Source organism: Tribolium castaneum, chromosome 4, assembly GCF_031307605.1.
Source record: "Tribolium castaneum strain GA2 chromosome 4, icTriCast1.1, whole genome shotgun sequence".
Taxonomy (NCBI): Eukaryota; Metazoa; Arthropoda; class Insecta; order Coleoptera; family Tenebrionidae; genus Tribolium; species Tribolium castaneum.
The window spans coordinates 6,238,150-6,252,843 of record NC_087397.1 but is presented as its reverse complement, the minus strand read 5'-3'; the positions used below and the strand labels follow the sequence as shown (position 1 = coordinate 6,252,843).

The 14,694-nt window shown below is 40.4% G+C and overlaps 6 protein-coding genes and 1 non-coding gene across 7 annotated transcripts; 3 read left to right on the top strand and 4 right to left on the bottom strand.

Annotated features, from left to right (window-relative positions):
* Positions 1 to 735: 735 nt before the first annotated feature.
* Taldo (Transaldolase) lies at positions 736 to 2,042 on the bottom strand. The gene is made up of 3 exons (XM_961492.5): positions 1,849 to 2,042; positions 1,130 to 1,756; positions 736 to 1,089 (listed from the first exon to the last, which is right to left on the bottom strand). Exons 1-3 carry the CDS (start codon positions 1,943 to 1,945, stop codon positions 803 to 805), a joined length of 1,011 nt encoding a protein of 336 aa, XP_966585.1. The 5' UTR covers positions 1,946 to 2,042; the 3' UTR covers positions 736 to 802.
* A 124-nt stretch (positions 2,043 to 2,166) lies between these two features.
* Positions 2,167 to 5,465, bottom strand: LOC657002 (uncharacterized protein). Its single transcript, XM_963491.4, has 11 exons — positions 5,111 to 5,465; positions 4,801 to 5,059; positions 4,411 to 4,648; positions 4,094 to 4,365; positions 3,773 to 4,046; positions 3,560 to 3,721; positions 3,123 to 3,507; positions 2,796 to 3,070; positions 2,618 to 2,748; positions 2,406 to 2,568; positions 2,167 to 2,361 (listed from the first exon to the last, which is right to left on the bottom strand). The coding sequence occupies exons 1-11, from the start codon at positions 5,313 to 5,315 to the stop codon at positions 2,242 to 2,244; spliced, it is 2,484 nt and encodes an 827-aa protein (XP_968584.1). The 5' UTR covers positions 5,316 to 5,465; the 3' UTR covers positions 2,167 to 2,241.
* Positions 4,671 to 4,742, bottom strand: TRNAW-CCA (transfer RNA tryptophan (anticodon CCA)). The gene has a single exon. It is a non-coding gene; the product is annotated as a tRNA-Trp (tRNA).
* A 121-nt stretch (positions 5,466 to 5,586) lies between the features above and the next one.
* Positions 5,587 to 6,502, bottom strand: LOC657082 (proteasome subunit alpha type-6). Its single transcript, XM_963562.5, has one exon. It carries the CDS (start codon positions 6,393 to 6,395, stop codon positions 5,655 to 5,657), a length of 741 nt encoding a protein of 246 aa, XP_968655.1. The 5' UTR covers positions 6,396 to 6,502; the 3' UTR covers positions 5,587 to 5,654.
* A 483-nt stretch (positions 6,503 to 6,985) lies between these two features.
* LOC657167 (neurogenic locus Notch protein) lies at positions 6,986 to 8,406 on the top strand. Its single transcript, XM_963639.5, has 5 exons — positions 6,986 to 7,146; positions 7,244 to 7,390; positions 7,504 to 7,644; positions 7,696 to 7,956; positions 8,004 to 8,406. The coding sequence occupies exons 1-5, from the start codon at positions 7,053 to 7,055 to the stop codon at positions 8,375 to 8,377; spliced, it is 1,017 nt and encodes a 338-aa protein (XP_968732.1). The 5' UTR covers positions 6,986 to 7,052; the 3' UTR covers positions 8,378 to 8,406.
* A 1,066-nt stretch (positions 8,407 to 9,472) lies between these two features.
* Positions 9,473 to 10,730, top strand: LOC100141657 (gametocyte-specific factor 1 homolog). The gene is made up of 5 exons (XM_001808460.4): positions 9,473 to 9,649; positions 9,705 to 9,864; positions 9,914 to 10,036; positions 10,096 to 10,254; positions 10,302 to 10,730. Exons 1-5 carry the CDS (start codon positions 9,633 to 9,635, stop codon positions 10,431 to 10,433), a joined length of 591 nt encoding a protein of 196 aa, XP_001808512.2. The 5' UTR covers positions 9,473 to 9,632; the 3' UTR covers positions 10,434 to 10,730.
* LOC100142543 (gametocyte-specific factor 1 homolog) lies at positions 10,542 to 11,563 on the top strand. Its single transcript, XM_008197203.3, has 5 exons — positions 10,542 to 10,675; positions 10,747 to 10,906; positions 10,955 to 11,080; positions 11,123 to 11,290; positions 11,340 to 11,563. Exons 1-5 carry the CDS (start codon positions 10,659 to 10,661, stop codon positions 11,451 to 11,453), a joined length of 585 nt encoding a protein of 194 aa, XP_008195425.2. The 5' UTR covers positions 10,542 to 10,658; the 3' UTR covers positions 11,454 to 11,563.
* Positions 11,564 to 14,694: the final 3,131 nt, after the last annotated feature.

Here is a 14,694-nt window from a genome sequence, read left to right as displayed (position 1 = left end):
TTTTTTTAATAGTTTTGGCGTAATTGAGAAAATAAAGTAAATTAAAAAAAATCTTTAAAACACATCTGCAGATGTGCTCTTTACGATGGAATAATAGTTGTTATTGCGTTTATTGCGCCGCACCGCAGCCCGCATTCGTTTCAGAACACATCACTCAGAGGTAATGAACAACTTTTTTTAGTTGTATAATAAACTACAATTTTCGTAGCTCTTTTAGTTTCGCCGTAATCGCCGTTTAATAATTGAAAAAAGTGAAAATTGCGTGTTTTTTTGGAAACTTAGACTTATAGCAAAACGGTTTACTCCATTGAATTCTACGTCTCAATCTACGCATTATATTAGCAGTTCACGAAATTTAAATTTTTTTCCTGGCTCTTTCAATTCCGCCGTAATCGCTGTTCTACGTCCCATATTTTCAAAACGCTGCGAATTTGGTTAAAGATTTAATGAAAGAAAGTTGAAAGAGAATGAAAATTATTCCTATAAAAAGGCCGCAAGATTTTTGGCTGTATCTTTAATAATTCAAAGCCGCCCAAGCGACGGATTTTTTTCATTTTTATTCTATTTTATTTATAAAAAACTCGTAACCATATTTGCAAATCACAAATGACGATATTTGATCGCTTCTTTAATCACACGTCATTACATCACTTTTGCTTATTCATACTTTAATTGCATAATTTTTATCGCACCATGCAATTATCATTTTTCCAGGATACGAAATAAAACAACCTGAAGCATTAAATTTATATATTTTCAACTTAGACACAATATAAAACGTTACAAAGGAATGCAATCGTGCTTATTTTTTCGGAGACGCTTTCAGTTGCGTTTTGATCGTATTCTCCAACTTGACACTATCGGCTGCGAAATTCCTGATCCCTTCCGACAGCTTATCCGTGGCCATTTTATCCTCATTGAGCATCCACCTGAAGGTCGATTCAGTCAGCGCGATCTTCTCCAGCGGCTGTTTGGCGGCGTTTTCCGGCGACAACTTCCTGGGGACGGGGTCGCCCGACGCCTCCAACTCCCCCAAAAGCTTGGGACTGATCGTCAACAAGTCACACCCGGCCAATGCCTTAATCTCCTCTAAACAAAATTAAAAAACACAACTTTAAACAAAACCCACCAATGTTCCTGAACGACGCCCCCATAACCACCGTCTTGTACCCAAACTTCTTGTAATAATTGTAAATCTTGGTGACGGACACCACCCCCGGGTCCTCGTCCCCCGTGTAGGATTTCTTATCAGTGTTGGCGATGTTCCAGTCGAGGATGCGCCCCACAAAGGGCGAAATTAGGGTCACCCCGGCCTCGGCACACGCCACTGCTTGGGCAAAGTTGAACAAAAGGGTGAGATTGCAGTGGATTCCGTGCTTCTGCTCCAGCTCGCGCGCAGCCTGGATGCCCTCCCAGGTGGAGGCCAGTTTGATCAAAACGCGCTCTTTGGCGATCCCGTGGTCGGCGTAAAGCTGGATCAGCTTTTTCGCTTTCGCGATACTCGCTTCCTTGTCGAAGGATAATCGAGCGTCGACTTCAGTCGAGACGCGTCCAGGGACGATTTTCAGAATTTCCACGCCGAAAAGGACACACAGTAGGTCCATCGCATTTTCCAGCTTTTCCTCGGTGGTTTGGCCCACCTTGTTGCCGTATTGCACGGCCTTCTGCACCAGGTGTTTGTACTGGGGGAGGGCGGAGGCGGCCAGGATTAGGGAGGGGTTGGTGGTGGCGTCGGTCGGTTTGTAGTTTTTCATTGCTTGAAGGAGAGTAAAAAACCATGGTTTAATTGATTGCTAATGCCTAAGGTCACCTTGGACATGTCCTATCCCGCGAATCCCTAATCCCTACCTTCGAAATCCCCGGTGTCGGCCACCACCGTGGTCAAAGCCTTCAGCTGTTCCAGCGAGCTGGTCATCTTGCTTCTTTTGCACTGAGGCTCTGACATCTTCGTCTTTGCGTTAAAAATGGGAAAATTATCGCGCGCGACCTCGCCGTCCAGCGATGATTGTGTGTTTTTCCGAGGGAAGGGAAAGCTGGTGCGGCGTGCTGAGGTTATCGCTTTCACCTTGAAGACAAGATAGCCCAATACCCGGCCCTCATTCACCAGCGCAAATTCAAACCAACCAATGGGGGACTGGGGGCCTCGGATGCAAGTGCATTATGTAATAATGGTAATAACAAACGGTCATTTATTATAAACATAAATAACATGGAAACAAGTCGGTATAAATAGCACGCAAGTTAATTGATCAGATTTGATTGCGAGATTAAAATCGACGGCGTGATCGTTGGCAGAAGACTGAAGCCGCCGTGCAAGACGCACACCCTGCTCACGCCACACTTGAGCAAAAATTTGGGGAACTGAAACCACCCATTCGTTTATTATCAACGTGCTATCGACCTACCAGCTCCAAATCGGTCTCTTCGTTCCCCACAATTACGATTATTTTGCCCCCGCTGTTTTTTATTGTCGTGCTGTGTTGGCCCACGTTTTCCAGGCTGGCTTCGCCGAAGGTTACGCTAGAAAACGGGATGTTTACGCTATTGACGACCGAGGAGCGGTTAAACCTGAAAAGAGGAGCGAAAATGCGGCGCAATTTATTTAATTGATTCGTACTGCACCGGATTGCGGATATCAATAATCAGGAGTTTTTCCGGCTCAAGTCGCACCAAATCGACGAAGTCGGAAGCACTGAGCCGGGGGCACCTCTCCCGGTTCAACTCCTGCAAACTCACATTGCTTATGTCCTAAAAATTATTGACTCAAACTCAAAAATACAATAATAATCACTGACTAGCTCATTTTTCGGGTGGTATTTCCCGTTCTGGTGTTCCCGCGCTGTTATACTTTTGGGAGTCGATTGGAACGTGGCAGTCGAATAGGAGACGCATTTCTCGATATCGACCTCCGGCAAATCGGAGAATAGTAAAATACACTCGTTGAAACCAGAATTGAGCAGACGGTCCCTCAATTGTGTTAATACAGACAGTCCGATATGTAGCGGAAATGAGGAGTCGCCCAATAACAGCTTGTCCCACAAATGCAGGATCTTGTAGAGCGGGAAAACGTCTAAAATTCACTCGATTGTGTGGAAAAAATGCCGAGTATTAATTGAACGTACGTGAAAACACGGTCAAAAACCACGGAATGGCGAACAATTCCGGATAAAAGTTAATCTCGTGGAGGTGATTGGCGAGGTGCGGGTCGTGGAACGCGATCAGTTGCGAGAATTTGGCTAAATACTCTTGAATGACCATTGAGTTGTCTTTGAGGAAAAACTTGTGTAAATATTTGGGGATGAAAGCGGACAAACAAGCAAAAGCTTTGGCTTCGTTGTTGAAATTCAAGAAGAGAAAAGGCGCTGTGAGGGAATCCAAGCCTTGCCAGTAAACGTAATTCGAGTTTTGGTAAACCCAAGCTTTGAGAATGCGTTTCAGTTTCTTGTGGCCTTCGGCAGACGAGAGCAGTTCGTTGTATTGGTGGCAACGCGGAATATCAACTTCGATCTACAATTACACGACGGAAAATGGTGTTTTTTCGATTTTTTTCAATTATTACTTGGCGGTCAGTCGTAGTCGAGGTTTCTTTATCAATTCGCAAATACTGGCGCTCGTAGTCGCCTTTAACGTCGAGCAAAGCGGCCCAAATCTCCCCTCTGAGAAGTGGGGGAATGTCCTTTGAGGCCTCCTTCAAAATCATGTCTTTCGTATGGGGGTACCCCTAAAACTTACCGTGATTAACGCCCTATAAACGTTTCGTCCGACGTTTTACGTGTAAAAGCCTGCGGAACAGAATGACCCTATGAAACTGATACTCCGGGTCTCTTTCCCTAATAACTAGAGGCAAACCTGTCGCATCGTAAGCCGGGGGAACCCCGCTTTCGATTATTTTCGAAGTACTGTGGATCAATGGATAGAAACAATTTAACGGAATGTGGGCAAAGCGTTGGTAGAGCGTGTCGAGGGGCATTTGGACAATTCGGGGGTCGTACAGAGTGGCAGGGTTGCGCTCTTGGCCTACTGTTGTGCCTTCAATAGTCACCAAACTAAAATTTCATCTTGATTAAATTATTTTTCCAAGGGGGTACAATACTTTGGGAGCGACAGAATAGGGGGGCTTGAACGTATCAATCCTTGCTTTTTGAGTTCTTGAAAAACGTCGCCTCCGGCCAACTGCCACCAGTGATACAATTCACGAATTGTAAAAATTTCAAACGGCTCGCAAATTTTGCTCTTATTGACCGTTTTTTCCGACTTGAAAGACTGAAAAACGGGGTTGGCCAGTAATTCGTGACATGTTGGGCGGTTCTGGGGGTAAATATTGAGACACGCTTCAATAATTTCTCTCAAATCGTTGGGGACACTCTAATTAATAAAATAAATAAATTGATTTTTGTTGTTTTTTTTCACCTCATATTTGTCGTAACAGTTGTGCTCGCGCGCAATTCGCTCAAAGACCGAGGTGTTGCACTGCACAAGACTTAAAATTTTCCGGATTCTTTGCCCCAACTTCAAAGACTGCCACAAGACTTTGTTTAAAATTAATTCAATTAAAACAATTCCGAGCGACCAAATGTCAGTTTTAGGGTCAGCTTGTGTGCTGGTGGGGCTATCGAGGTATATTTCCGGAGCGCTATATAATATTTGCCTGGAAAAAAGAAAAAAAAGTTTGACCCCGACGTGATTTGAACACGCAACCTTCTGATCTGGAGTCAGACGCGCTACCGTTGCGCCACGGAGTCAGGTGAATGAAGTGCATGACACGTCAAATATTAATATTATTTTTCATCATTGACTTACATTATTGGGAATGAAACTAATTGTCCGCATCCTGTCATATAAAAAAGGCCGTAATTGAACAACTTAATGTCTTTGTTTTTCTGCAATAAGATGTTTTCCGTGCTTAAATTTCTATGCACGATTTTGCGTTCATGTAAATAATTCAAAGCGGTCAAAATTTGATAAGCGAATCTTCTAACGTCGTCGTAATCGAACGGCTCTTTTGTGATATAATCAGACAAGGGGGTCCCACAATACTGGGACACGACCACTGTCCTTTCTAGAATTTTTTTATAACGATTCTCACACCATGCAATAAAAAATGACTCACCGTGTTTGCCCCTCACTATATCTAAATATTGGCATAAGTACGGATTTTTGATTGTTTTGAGAATTTGTGCCCTTCCAATTATAATTATTGAGTTTGGAGTTAGAGGAAGACCGTTACTCCCGCACGTATCGCCTTTATGTTGCTTTGCAAAAAATGTGATAGCCCCAAACTGCATTTGGGAGTCTTTCAAAAGAGGCACCGGCATTTTCGCCGATTTTGGGGCGTTTGCGTTGTGAAGCTGAGCGAAAATTGAGGTTATATCGACTGTCAGATGTGGCGCAAATTTTTCAAATTTCTATGGATAAAGCGCAAATGGATGCCAAAAAACTTTGGTTTATATTTTAAACATCTTTTAAAAAATGGTATCGTCATTTTTTCTAGTTTCGGGGTACTTATTTTACAAACGTTGGAAAGTGTAGGGTTAGGAGCATGTTAGATGTGTCATAATCCTTAGGTTTGTGAAATAAAACTTGGAATTTGTGTTTAAAGTTTTTATTACTTTAATAATACAAAACCTTTCAATTAAAATTAACATAAAGAGAAATTAATCTTTTTCGGCAATCGCTGTCAAATGTCTATCGATCTCAGCTTCGGTCAATTTCCTGAATTTGGGCTCTTCTTTCGACACAACTCCTACTTCAATTTCCGTCGGCTTAAAATCGACCGAGAGAACACTCGAAAGACACGAAATGGCCAGCTGGATAGCATCATCAAATTGCAATTCTTGTTTCTTCTTCAACTTCTTTTCCAAGTAACTGTTGGCTTCGGTTTGCTTCGCCCCCACACTTATAGCTCTATAGCCACAGTAATACCCCGCGGGGTCCGCCTTGTACACGCAGGGCCCGATTTCGGGGTCGTACCCAATCAGCACCATAGAGCACCCCAGAGGCCTCATTTCGGCATTCTGGGTGTAAACCTGCGAGATGTCCGCCACTCTCCTGCACAGGGAATCGATGGGCATCTCGTACCCATATTTATACTTGAACTGAGCCGCCTCATAGCGCGCTCGCTGCACTTGAGACTTGCTATCAGCGATCATCCCTGTCATAACACACCCCGAGCTCTCCGTCAGCTGGAACAAATGCGTGATGGTGGCGGCATCGATGAGCTTGTCGGGGATCTTCCTCTGGGTCACACACACGGCGGAATCCACCCCCTTGAGGGCCACCGAGGTTAGCCCGGCCTGGTTGATGGCTTTGAAGGCATACTCGACTTGGTAGAGCCGCCCCTCGGGGGAGAAAATGGTAATGTGGCGGTCGAATCCGGCACTGCTACCGCGGGACATTCTGGGAGAATTTTGCACGAACTAATTCAAAACTTAACGTGACTTGCGGTTGTTTAGGCTGTCAAAACCAGTTGTCATCACTCTGTCAAAAAAATAAAAGACAAAACTGCCAAAATCAAGCGGGAAGTGCGAAAATCCCTAAAAAATTGAACTTTCAAACGAATAATTATAATTATAAATAATTACCAATTCAACAAATACAGGTTGTCTCATAATTTGAGCTTTACCGACAAGAGGCTCTGGTGGTAGTAACAACATATCAATTTTCAAAAATTACAAATTTGAAGAATTGTGGACTACTTTGAACTCAAAATTATATGTGATTTTTGAAACCCTCCTAAAAGTCGCTCAGAAATGACCGAATGACTCCACATAAAATATTGACACCAGTAATGTTAGTTCCATTACTGTATAAAATTTGTTTAAAACATTTTTCAAAATATTAATAAAGAACTTCACAAGCTTAACTCCTTACTGCTTTTAAGTTCATTCCTCGCATTACTACTTTTTGGTCGTAGTCATAGCACTCATAGCATAGGACAATCACATTCAGAGTATTTTGAAACACGTAAATATATAAAATATAATCTCTTATCTTTAGAAGTAGGTAATCGCTGTAGATAAAATTTTAGTGAACATTGTTTGAGACAGTTAACAATGGTTTCAGCAAAGTTTTATTTTCTCGTAGTAATTGAAGCACTTTTGTTTATATGTGTACGTTCGGAAGAACTATTTGCTAAACAACAGATTCGTAAGTATTGTAAACTTTTTCGTCCTTTTCATATTTTGAATTGTTATGAAATACCTCCAAAATGCATTAATTTAACATACTTTCCTGTTGTTTCCAGAATCTTACGTTTCATGTCGCAACGATGCCGACTGTAAGAATAATTCTTTTTGTTACGGAAATGATGATAATACGTATGGAAAATGCAAATGCACGGAAGGATTCGAACTAAATCGGATAAACGCAACAGATTATGAATGTTTGCCAAGTAAGCGTTCAAATTTTTATTCATCGTCTCTTATCAATACCTACAATTTCAATTTACACAATTATTAACGATAATGATCGCAATCAATAAAATAACTTTGACTTATTTATCAGGAGTGTATTTGGGGGACGCCTGCGAGGAAGACTTCCAATGCCAGTTGGTGGCAACCCCTCTTGCCGTATGCAATGACAAGAAAATATGCGAATGCAGCCCCGGAAGCCACAGCGTTCAGAGAAAATGTTTCGCCGATGTTAGTATGTAAACACCCCCAAAAAAATCTAAATTATTTCACAAAAAAATCGCAGGATTGGGCGAAGTCTGCATGGTTCACGATAACTGTCTTCTGAGCGACGGTACTTATGCTTTTTGCGTGGCTGGCGTCTGCACATGTCGTAAAAACGAAGCACCATCACCTGACAAGACTCTCTGTCTCGGCTCAAGAAATTTGGGACAACCTTGTAAATCAGACAAGGAATGTATCTCGGTTCCCAATGCGAGGTGCTTGGAAAAATGTGTGTGCCAGACGGCTTACACTTTGTCACGAAACGAGACTGAGTGTGTTAAAGGTAACTTACTGTATTTGCTAATTGTGGAAAGTTAATTGTTGTTTTAGCCGCGACCGAGTTCGGAGAGCCGTGCGATTTTGATGGCCAGTGTTCGAAATTTTTGTCAGAGAGTGTTTGCAATAAAGGGGTTTGTGGCTGCTTGCCTGGGTCACACAAATATGGCAGTAGGTGTGTCAGGACGAAACAGATTGGGCAATCATGCGAAAAGAACGAGGAGTGCATTTACAAAAAGGAAATGAATGGAAATGTCAGGTGTGAGAACAAAAAATGTATGTGTTTGTTCGGAACCAACAAGAGTGGTGACTGCAATATTGAAAAAATACTAGACGGGGAGGGAAAGAATGCGGCCAGTGATGTAATTTCCACAAAAAGTTTATTGTTTAGTGTAATAAATATCTTGTTTGTTATTTATTTTACATAATAAAACACATTTTCTTTATAACATTTTAACAGTGTCTATTTATTAACTGTATTTATTAGTGAATAGGGTCTGCTTTTTATTTTACCCCAAGTTATATTGTAATTGTAGCAAAAATCTCGCTATTTCGCGACTTATTTCGTTTAAAATCGTTATCTAGGTACATAAGTTTGTATAATATGCCTTCTACCTTGAAAAACAGGATTCCATACTTATAGTAGTATAATAATTTTAGGAAACTTTTAACACATAGAACAAGAAAATTGCAATTTCGAAAGCACGTGGTGCATTTACTATTTGTTTAGATCCTACAAAAACATTATTAAATTCTACTTGTGCTACTTTTTGGGCGAGTTACTCGAGCATGCGAGACCATTTTCTGAGGGGTAGAGTTCGTCCTTACATTCGCATTTAATTTGAAACTGACAGAAAGCCCCCTCGATGCAGTGTTCATCATATCGACACCTTTGCCCCACACCTGCAACCACGTGGTTTATTCTTTTTTCAATTTAAGGAAAAAAAATACCTCCCACACATTTATCTCCATAACTATTAAGAATATAATTACGGTCACATCGACAGGTTTGGTTGTGGCCACAAATATACCCAAAAGCTGCTCCACAATCGTATTTATTGACACAAGTTCTTGAAACCACGGGAGCTAAAAACTAATCTTTAGAAAATGTATGATCTGGGAGTGGAAAATGATCACTTTTTTGACTTGCAATAAAATCAGTGAGAAATGTGAGAAAAATACAAGTGCAGAAATTTGTAGTCTTCATTCTTGTGTTCAAATTTGCGAAGATAGCAAGTTTGATCGATAAGTTATTGCTTCCCTACCTTTTGTGTTTGCTTTCCATTGTTTGCTAAAGGTAAGGGGAAGTTGATAATAATATAATAGAAAATTGGGTCAGGAAAAAAGTTATTGATAATGTAGTGAAAACTTTATTGATTCAGCTTATTTCTTACAGTAATAATAAAAACATTGAAAACATAGTCAAAATTACACTTTACTCTGGTATAAATCGTTTTTCAAATTTTTACCTCCAATTTTAAAGAAATCACTGAGAGTATAGTTACTTTTTCTCCTTATAGTTGGTCACAACAACACGCATTTTTTGTATTTTTATCAGCTGTGGTTTATGTGGTTGTGTTGTTTTTGTGGTTTAGAGTGTTTTGTCTACAGTGCTAGAGCTGCAGTTTTTTTCTGTTCACTTTTACTCGTCTTTGCTCATTTTTATTTCTCTAAACTTAAAAAATGGAGGATTTATATGAGTAAGTGAAATTGCATTATTATTGCACAACCTTGAAATGTTTGACGAAATTTCAGCCCTGAAGAAAAAATCTTGTGTCCCTATAACAAGTCCCACCACATTCGGAGATGCAAAATGGCTTTTCATTTGGTCAAGTGCAAGAAAAATTTTGGCGAACAGAAAATGATCCCTTGCGACTTTAACGCCACTCATATGATTCCGGAGCCCGAATTACGCGTAATCAGCAATTTTCCCTCCAATTGCACGAATAAAACTTGTGTTTTAGTACCACCATCAGATTTGTTGCGACCGGAAAAAAGTTGAGGCCCCCATTGTGGCGGCGCAGAAGAAGTCAAACCGATTCCCAATTCCGAAAATCGACGTGGCTGTGGAGGAAAGTTGGGATGATGTAGGTGCCCCTTTTTAGGAAGTTTGTTTGATTAGGTTGGCAGTACTCATTTTTTTTAGTTGAATGTTCCCACATATGACCCTAAAGCTTATAGTGAAAAAAGTAATGTTCTTCGGCATCTCGATGTCGAGTCAAGTGCGAAAAGAAGAGAATTCCGTCTTAATGAACGTGCAAGACTGAGTCAGCTAAGTGAAAATACTCCAGCGCAGTCCCAAACGGTATTAAGTTGTACCACGATTTACATTTTTTTACCGTTTGTTTGCAGTATACTGTGCAACTACCACAGCACCGCCCAGTCACCAATATTACGGAAAATAAGATTAATCGTGCCAACATTCAAGAAAGGATTAGTGCCCAAGGGAAAAAACCGTTTCTGCAATTCAATAAGAACGAGTAGCTTTTTACTCGCAATTTGCAATCTCTAAATTAGGTTTTTTATTTTTGACTTAAAATTAATAAGTAAATCTCTATTTTTAATACCAAAAATGTTTATGAAAAAAATGTACTTAGTGACATGTGTTACCAACCTTACCACCCTTGTTAACCACCATTACTGGTACTACTGTCAGTTTTTTGTAAAATTTTATTCTAAATGAGTAAATAGTTGTTTATTTATCTAAAAATGGAAGATCTGTACGAGTAAGTACTCATTTGTTGTGTTTTAAGAGCCATTAAACAATGATTTAACCATCAACTGTTTTTTTTATCAGTCCTGAGGAAAAAATAATGTGTCCTTATAACAGCTCGCATCACATCCGTCGCTGTAAAATGTCTTTTCACTTAGTCAAGTGTAAGAAAAATTACGGCGAGCAAAAGATGATCCCTTGCGACTTTAATGCCAGTCATATGATCCCCAAACCCGAATTGCGCGTAATTTCAGCAACCCCATATAACCTTAAAATTCACCCCAAGTTTTAGTACCACCACCAGATTTGTAGCGACCGGAAAAAAATTGAAGCCCCCATTGTCAAGTCCCAAATGAAGTCAAAAAGCAAATTTCCAGTCCCTAGCATTCCAGTCGCGACTGAGGAAAGTTGGGATAATGTAAGTTTTGATTTTTTGGATTTTTTATTCAATTATTTTTAGTTAAATGTGGCCACCTACGACCCCAAAAATTACGCTGAAAGTAGCGCCGTTTTGCGGCATATTGATGTCGAATCGGCGGGGAAAAGGCGCGAATTCCGTCTTAGCGAACGCCAGAGACACAACGAGTTGAGTGGGGCCCCCAGCACGGCCCCCCTTGAGCCAGAAACGGTACAATTATTGATAAAGGAAAACCATTTCCGGAATTTATTTGTTTCAGTGCTCTGTTAAACTGCCGCCACATCGTAGTGTCGCCAACGTTGAAGAAGCTCAATTCGAATCAATCAAGCTGGAAAAACAGGCCAGGAAAACTTACATCCAATTAAAGGACTAATTGGAAGAATTTCACCAATTTGAGTTTTTTTTTGTTTCAAATGAGTTAATTTGGGTTACTTTGTTGGAAGTTATGTTCATTTATTAAGAATAAAATATATTTTTGTTTGATTTGAGTCGTATTATTGTGTGGGGTCATAAATTACTTCTCTGCATCAATGGGTTTTGGGTCAAAGAGTGGAACCACGGTTCACTTCCCGCGTAAACAGCTGCTGCTGCACCTGGAAACAGTGTCGTCTCATAGTTGTTTGGTCGCCTTTCACTGAAGTTGATAACAATTTGATAAGAAATTGTAAAATTAAAATTATTGCCAACCTAGTGACGAAAAAACGTCACACCACACATCTGGAAGTGGATAACGTAACGTGCATTTATATTTTGCATCATGGGGGTGAAAGTGGGATACGCGCATTGGCAACTCGAGAGTATAGGCGAGGGGGGCTTTGCACTCCCGGGGAGATGAAAAGGAACGACCAATGACGACTGCTTATTTTAAAACAAGCGCGTATTCATTAGGGATTTCATTAATTTGTATTTTTTGACGTAACAATGACATCTACGCTTGCGCTCAGATCGCTAAAAAGATCGCGCCGAAAATATCGCGCCAAAAGTGTTGTGTTTTGTCACTCATCGTTCAACGTGTTACCGGAAGTATGTAGCAATTATTTGTTTAATCGTTTAATCACAGCAAAAATTCTGATTACAGTACGTTAGTGAGTCAATTCCTGGTGTTGAGCACCGACCAAAAAGATAAGTATCTCTTCTTTTGCTAACATAACTTCATCTTTTTGATTGGTGTTTCTTTCTATTTTAAAGGCATTGGTCTCTGGGCTGGGGTGACGGATTTTTGATTTCTACTACTCAAGCGAACTTTAGTCATGGCTGGTTATCGCAAATATTCCTGCAAATACCCCGGATGCACCAGTGGTTATGTTCCCAACAAAGGACATGCCAACAAGCATTTCTTCACTTTCCCTAAGAATCCAAAGCTTCACGAATTGTGGAGGAATGCCTGCAAAATTGAGGATCCTGTAAGTTCAAAATTTTGGCGTTTATGTGAGGATCATTTTGAAAGTCGCGATTTTGTTAATGAGAGGAAGGATAAATTAAATCCACATGTAGTTCCAAAACCATGCGTTATGGCCCCACAAGAGGAGTTTGTTGAGGTTTCACAAACAAATCTTTCTGTTACAGAAGATAATTTTGTGGAAAATTCAATAAATCACCCATCTTGTATTTGCAATTTGCCTTCAACATCCAATGCCAGATGTTTTGCTCATGGACTTCCTCTTTTTACAAACAGTGAAGTAATAATAGGCAACAATACTGTTCAACAAGACCACAATTATTGTCAGGGAAATAATGCAATCACTGGGAGGTGCAAAAAATTTGCTTTTTTGAATGAAGGTGACAAAAATGGTATTTTAAACAAAATGAGACTTTCAAGGGCGGATTTAACATCAAGAGAAAAGCAAATGTATCACATTCATAGAAATGTCACTTCGCGCTTATCGAAGTTGCAAAAATTATTGCAACAAGAGAGGAGCAAAGTAAATACTCTGCAAGATTTATACAACTCTGGCAAATTTGAATTCATTGATGAAAACCTGAATTCTGTAACGAAGGAATTCATCAATTCACAACTCAGAAACGCGACCAAACCACCATCGGGGCGCAGGTGGAGTGAACAGGATAAAGCATTTGCTTTATCTGTTTACAAACGCAGCCCACGGTTGTATAAATATTTGCAAACTTATTTTCAATTGCCCTCCTCGCGGACCTTGAAAGCCATTTTATCTAAAATTCCATTTGGTCCTGGAATTAACGAGGCAATTTTGGGGCACTTGCAAGGAGAAGTCATCAAAATGAAAAGTCAAAATCGATTTTGCACTTTGATTATTGATGAAATATCCTTATCCCATGGATTTCATTATGAGGCCCACCAACAATTAATTAGTGGTTTTGAAGACTTGGGTTCTTTGGGGCGGACAAACAAGGCAGCCAACCACGCTCTTGTTTTCATGGTCCGAGGCATCAGAAAGCAATGGAAACAAGTAGTTGCTTATTATTTTACTGCTCATACGGTTTCTGCTGACAATTTAAAGGTTCTGATTAAAGAAATAATAGGTCGACTTCAGGAAATTGGCCTTGAAGTTGTTGCAACTGTTTGCGACCAAGGTCCAACAAATCAAAAAGCCTTGTCTCAGCTCTGTGCTGAACGACACCCCAGGCAAGGATCCTATTATTTCTTTGTCAACAACCGGCCAATTGTCACGATTTTTGATGTGCCGCATTTATTAAAGAACACCCGAAACTCGCTATTGCGATGCAAGCTTCAATTTGAACCACACAAATGTGCCAAATTCGAACACATCGAGGCCGTTTTCAATCTTGACCAGCAAAAACAATTTAAATCGTTGCCGAAATTAAAAAAAGAGTATTTCAATTTTAAGGATTCCTATGTGAAAATGAAAGTCAAAGTTGCTGCCGCCCAACTCAGCAGCTCAGTGGCTAGTGCAATTGAGACGTTCTCTGTTTTTACAGACAAATTGCCAGCCGACGCCATTTTCACGGCAGAATTTGTCAAAAAAATTGATGATTTGTTTGACTCTTTGAACGGTTCGCGAGTTTTTCCAACTGACTCAAAAAAGTACCGGTGTGCTTTGACAGATGAGTCGCCCCATTTGGCATTTTGGTCAAAATTGTTAACGGAGATGGGCCATTGGAAACTAATAGATTTGAAAAATGGAACTGATTGTACCAATCAGTTTTCATTCGTCAAGGGTTGGCAGACGACAATCAGGTCTATTATTTTTTTATGGAATCACCTCAAAAACATCGATGGGTTTGATTTTTTGAACTTGAGGGGTCTAAACCAAGACCCCTTGGAGAATCTTTTCTGTAGTATTCGCCAGCACGGTGTTGCAAACACGAATCCCACATGCCACCAGTTCACAGCTGCCTTGAAAACCGTAGTTGTTAACAATTTGGTTTCACCAAAAGGCTGTGGTAATTGTGAGGATGACGAGTGCACGCCTTTGGAAAACTTGGGGAGATTATTGAACTTTTCAGGGAATGAGGAAAGAGAGCAGGAATCGCATCCAGAAATTTCAGTGGACTTTTCTACATTACAGCAACCAGACCTTTGCTGTGAAGACAGTCAAGGTTTGGCTTATGTTGCTGGCTATGTATTGAAGGAAATTGAGGTTCCTGATTGCGAAAACTGTCAGAATAAACTATAT